Source organism: Myotis davidii, unplaced genomic scaffold (assembly GCF_000327345.1).
Source record: "Myotis davidii unplaced genomic scaffold, ASM32734v1 scaffold1250, whole genome shotgun sequence".
Classification (NCBI taxonomy): domain Eukaryota; kingdom Metazoa; phylum Chordata; class Mammalia; order Chiroptera; family Vespertilionidae; genus Myotis; species Myotis davidii.
This window is the reverse complement of record NW_006282196.1, coordinates 90,758-96,420: the sequence shown is the minus strand read 5'-3', so window position 1 is coordinate 96,420 and position 5,663 is coordinate 90,758. Positions and strand designations below refer to the sequence as shown.

General features: G+C 57.3%; 1 protein-coding gene across 1 annotated transcript in view; it reads left to right on the top strand.

Annotated features, from left to right (window-relative positions):
* CEP104 (centrosomal protein 104kDa) overlaps positions 1-2,909 on the top strand; it is a 23,654-nt gene extending 20,745 nt beyond the window's left edge. The window contains exons 19-23 of the mRNA XM_015570076.1: positions 1-74; positions 280-418; positions 549-616; positions 1,575-1,665; positions 2,292-2,909. Coding sequence (XP_015425562.1) covers positions 1-74; positions 280-418; positions 549-616; positions 1,575-1,665; positions 2,292-2,407 — 488 coding nt within the window. The 3' untranslated portion in view covers positions 2,408-2,909. The remainder of the gene's footprint in view (positions 75-279; positions 419-548; positions 617-1,574; positions 1,666-2,291) is intronic.
* The last annotated feature ends 2,754 nt before the right edge of the window (positions 2,910-5,663 follow it).

Below are 5,663 nucleotides of genomic sequence, written 5' to 3'. Positions count from 1 at the left end.
TCACAGAGGAGGGCCTGGACCTGCACTACTGGAAGCACTGCCTCATGCTGACCCGCTGCGGATACTGCAGACAGGTCAGGCCGGCGGCTGTGCCCTTAAGACTGGGACTGAGCAGCACGTGGGTCTTTAGCCGAGGAGCTAAGTGACGAGCCCGGCGGGGTGGGTCCCAGAGGTCACAGTCCGTGCCAACCTTCACCTCGGGCGCTGGGAGCTCTCGGACCGTGCGCGGGCGTGAGTGCGGGGTGCCGGCGGCCGGGCAGGACCTGCCTTTCGCTGCAGGTGGTGGAGATCGCCAGCCTGACGGACCACCTGCTGACGGAGTGCGACAGGAGGGACGGGTTCGGGAGGTGCTACCGCTGCAGCGAGGCTGTCCCCAAGGAGGAGCTGCCCAGGCACATCGCGTCCAAGGACTGCCACCGTGAGTGCCCTCGGGGCCCGGGCCCAGCCGCTGGGGAGGCCCAGCCACAGGTCCACGGGCACCCCCTGGCTCCCTGCCTCACCCGCCACCCACCGGGCAACTGAGTCTTGTCTCACTGACACCATTTCAGCTGCCAAACCAGAGAAGCTGGCCAACCGGTGCCCTCTGTGCCACGAGAACTTCGCCCCTGGAGAGGAGGTGAGGCTCGCAGGGGGCTGAGCAGTTTAGCGCCTGTTCAGTGCCGTCCGTGTCCCTCCCGTGAGGAGACTCAGCCCGGGGACAGGCGCGCCGAGGGAGCCCGTTCCCGTCTGCGCCCTACACGTGGGCCCTACCTGGAGGCGTGGCCACTCTCGCTCACATTCTGGTCCCTTCGATTCACGAAAGTGGGCCAGCTGGTCGGGTTGGAGCGTCTACTTCCTGTCCGAGGCCAGGCGCTCCTCCCTCCCCCGCGTGAGCCACGCTGCACAGGGGAGTGGGTCAGGCCTTCCCTCCTCGCCCCGAGCCCTGCAGACATGGCTGCAGCCTCCGTGCTCTAGACTCTCGTCCCACGGCTGTGAGCTGACGGCCTCCTCACGGCACACGCTCCGAGGCCATGGCTTTCTCCACGCCCGTCCGTGCTGCACCCATGACCTCGCTGCGCGGCTTCCAGGCCCTTAGCACCTCGCAGTCGCTGTGGCTCAGGAGCCAGCACGGGACCCGCCGGCCCTCTCTTGGGGCCCCCAGCTGGTGGCGGGGCACTGGGGGCTGAGTTCCCACCAGAGGGCACCCCAGGGAAGGTCCTCTTCGAGCTCCTCCAGGGCGGGCAGGGCTGCCTGCTGGTCACGGAGGACGGATCCCCTTTCCTGCCACTGTCAGCCGGGGGCTGCGCTGCGCTCATGGTCTCAGCTCCCGGCCCCCGGCCCCACCGTGCCCTCCCTGAACTGTGACCCTTCTGCACACCCTCCCGTGGCGGTCTCACTGTGCGCTGCCTGGGAGGGCCGTGGGAGGTGGGCTGCGTCTTGTGATCGGCTGAGCCCTGAGGGGCCGGCCACAGAGCACCCTGAGGCCACAGACACCAACTCCACACCGCCTCTGGCTGGTCTTTCATGACAGGCACATGGGCTGGGACAGCAGCGGAGGCCCCGCCCCCTGTTACACCCGCAGCCTCTCGTTTCAGGCGTGGAAAGTCCACCTGATGGGCCCCGTGGGCTGCGCGATGAACCTGCGCAGGACGTGCCTGCTGCTCAAGGCTCCAGCTCCACTGCAGGGTGAGGCTGGGCCGGGTCGCGTCCTCCACGGCCCCTCAGCCCTACGGCTTCCCGCCAGGCGCCAGTTCCTTAAGCAGTGGCTTGGTCAGACCCTCAGTGCTTTCCATTAGAAAGCTGTTCTGGCCGGAGGCGGGTGCACCCCTACGTCAGGGTGAGAGGCGAGGCCCTGAGCGAAGGATGGGCGTAAGCGGCATGTGCGCATCTGTGCCAGGCGCTGTGCTGGGCGGCACACCCTGGTCCCATACCAGGACCCTGAGGGAGGGAGGTTGGGGGGGGAGGGGCGGCCAAGGTCACTCCAGGGAGGAAGCCCCAGGCACGTGGCTGCTCATTCTGTTCTGGAGCTGGACTGGTAAGGCCAAGAGCAGGCCGATGGCTCGGTCTCTCCCCTGAGCTCAGGGTCCTTCCCCTCCTGCCATCCCGGTGCGGCACCCCCAGGTGACGGCTGTCCTCTGCTGACCCCCCACGGCCAGGCCGGCTCCTATGGACAGGTGCCCAGGTCCCAGCCCTCCTGCTGTCCTCCCCGTGTCCGCTGACGCCACCTCCGTACCGTCAGGTGCTGTGCGTGCCCCTCATGCGTCCGTTTCCTCCTGACAGTACCTGTGCTTCATGTTTCGTGTCCACTGCAGGCAAAGGCCCAGACACGGCCAAGCCAGGGACCTCGGGGCTGAAGGCTGGAAGCAAGATCCCCACCCCAAAGGGGGGCCTGAGCAGGTGCTCTGGCAGGACCTACAGGAAGCGATGACCCGACGGGACGAGGCCCCTTGGTGTGAGCGGACCGAGCCAGTTCCTGATCGTGCACACGTCTCCTGACAGCCATCCGCGGCCGGCGGCCATGCTCCGCCCACTGTCCTCATGCGTGTGTGGGGTTGGCCGAGGCGGCGGCCCCAATGACCGGCGCTCCCTCCCGTGTCCAGCTGGCAGGTCTGACTCTCGGGCCAGGAGCCATACATGTAGCCAGGCTATTGGAAGAGACCCCGAAACCAGTGCCGAGGAAGCGCCTGGAAGCAGGTGCTGGTCGGGCCAGCGTGTCGAGGGCGTCCCGCAGGCACAGAGCCCTCTTCCTTCGCAGTAACCTCGCTGTGGTCTGTCTCGGCCACAGCTGTGGTCACTGCGGGTCACAGGACAGGAGCGCGGGGTGGCTCAGCTCCCCCGTGCCTTCTCCCGCGCCTTCGCCGTAGGCAGCGCTGCAGAGCCTGTGTTTTCCTCTGTGACAGAATAAAGGTTAATTAAAGGCAATGGCGGTCACGAAGAACTGGTCCCTCCAGCACTCACATCTGGCCTGTCCCCGTCCCCGTCCCTCTCAAAGCCAGGCTGGAGTTGGAGCTGAAGGCACTTTTCTCAAACACCCAGATACTTAAACCCAAAACATCACTCAGTGACGTAACCAAACCTCCAAACCCAGTCTCCTCCCAGCTCCTGCCCAACCCCTCCCCACTAGTGGTTCCACCTGCCTCATCTGCAGGGCGCCCGCCCCGGGGAAGCCAGTGTCTGAGACCTGCTAGGCCACACCCAGGTCTTCCCGTCCAGGTGGTGCCCCACAGCACCCCAACGGCTGCCCCCTCCGTCCCCTCCTGTGGCCAGGGGCCCGACGCCCACTGCCGAGCGTACGGCAGGCTATCAGAACGCCGCCGGAAGGGATGACATTTGTACCACACAGCTAGGGTATCGCTTTTTCTAGTTCCCAGCCTGGGGAACAAGAACACGTCAACTAACAGCTATCTGAGCGGTTTACTCCCCGGCCACGCTAGCAACCACGGGTTCGCACTAACCTATCACCATTTTTGGTAAATTAACACCGTCTCGTATGGTTGGCTGGAGATACTGTGAGACTGACCAACGGAATTACCTTTAAAGAAACACTAAAATGTGGGGAGACAGGTAAAAGGCTCCTCGACCAAGCGGAATACAGCTGCCAAGATGACCACTCAACGATCCTTTTCGGCTTCAAAAGATGTTGGCCGTTTTCTAATCCATTTTTGAAATACAGACAAAACATTTTTTTAAACAGAACAATAATGAGAAAAGTTAACTAAGCAATTATTTTCTCTCCAAAACTTTTAAGAAATAGGTATGTTTTCTATATGTTATAACCTAAAAATATTTGTAAGAATGTTTAGTTTTTAATGATTGACAAAATTAGGTGCATTTAAAACAGGTTAGTCTTGCCCTGACCGGTGTGGCTCAGTTGGTTGGGCGTTGTCCCATTTACCAAAAAGTTTGCTAGTTCAATTCCCCATAAGGGCACATGCCCAGGCTGCTGGCTCCATCCCCAGTAGGGGGCGTGCAGAAGGCACCCGATTGATGTTCTGCTCTCACATAGATGTTTCTCTGTCCTCCCTCTCTAAAAATCAATAAAAATGTTTTTAAAATAAAAATATTAAAAGGTTAGTCTTGCTGGTTACAGAAGCTTCATGCATTTGTGGTGTTATGATCCGTGGCCGTGGTTCGTGGCCATGAAAGCTTTACAGAGTTATGTACTATTGAACCAAGAATCAGGGTAAAAATGTAAAAGGAACTGTGTGCTCTGTCAGCCTTACGTAAGCATCTGAATTTGGAACAGTAATAATTGAATTTATTTATGAGTATGTTGTGGGTATTTAACAATTTTTTGTTATTTTCATATTTTGGAATAGCCTATCAATCTAATTTAAAAGAATTATCCGTATAAATTGGCATTAGAATACAAATGTAAATACTTTTCATGAAAATTTGCAATTTTTTAATGTTTTAGCATAGTTTTCTATCTAACTTTATTTCAGGTATCAGAATTATAAAATATCTGAATAATATATTTTTGTTGCTATTCAGGACTTAGTTAATTCACCCCAAGAATATTCATATAATAAAAAGGTCACTTATAGAAAGGGAATGGACTGACTATTCTTGGGGGGGAGAGGGGTGTGGGAGAAGAGACTGGACAAAAATTGTGCACCTATGGATGAGGACAGTGGGTGGGGAGTGAGGGCGGATGGTGGGGTGGGAACTGGGAGGAGGGGAGTTATTGGGGGGGGGAGGGGAACAAATGTAATAATCTGAACAATAAAGATTTAATTTTAAAAAAAGGTCACTGAACATTTCACTTTTATTTCGGTAATTTAAAAGCAATTTGTAGGTTCTATTTCCGTCTGCAAACACGGGGGTAAGGCCGGGCAGGCACCTCAGAGGGCAGCCAGGGGCTGACCAGGGCTCTGAATGGTAAGTTGCCAGGAGAGAGTTTGGCCCTAAATTAAATTATATGTCAAAATGGATTTACTGTTGAAGCGAAGATGTTAAACTGCAGATGAATTAGAGGGAGGTACTGGCCAGTCTACCCTGTGGAGTAACCAGGGTTTCCCTCTAGTCACCTGTTTCCCTCCAGCCGGTCAGTGAGCCCTTAGCTTTTCAAATAGGAAACATGGCAGCGCTTCTCTCTAAGTGTGAGGAGCGGGTTTAAGCTTCCATCAGCGTCGCTAAGTTTATAATTGTCTCTATTTTAACTTATGTACAGCTTTTTCCTTTACACAAATGGGTACCAACTTGAAACTTGGGGAATTACAGCTGAAAACGGCAAAGATGACTTCCAATGCCTTATCCTACTTCGGGGGGAGGTGTGCCGCAAGGGCCTCTCGGGAGGACTGGGGATGGTGGTCCCAGGAGGGCGTGATGGAAGGAAACACGCGTCTCCAGTGACGCCATAACCTTGGTGCCCTCAGAGCAGTGACGTCATAGCCTTGGTGCCCGCAGAGCAATGACGTCATAGCCTTGGTGCCCGCAGAGCACCGCGCCCCTCGCGGCTCGTGGGGACGCGGGTGCCACCCACCGCATGGTGCCCACGGCGACTGCTGCTGGTGTGTGTTTGCTGTGCTTCGTCGCCTTTTTGGAGTGTGCGCTCGGCACCCGCTTTTAAAGCTTCTGTAAACAGCAGCCGTTCTATCCGGCAGTGGCCTCATCCGTGTCCTGTGGACCGCGCTGGAGGGAAGCGCGACAGGACCCCCCAAATTTGTCGGGTTGTGTACAGG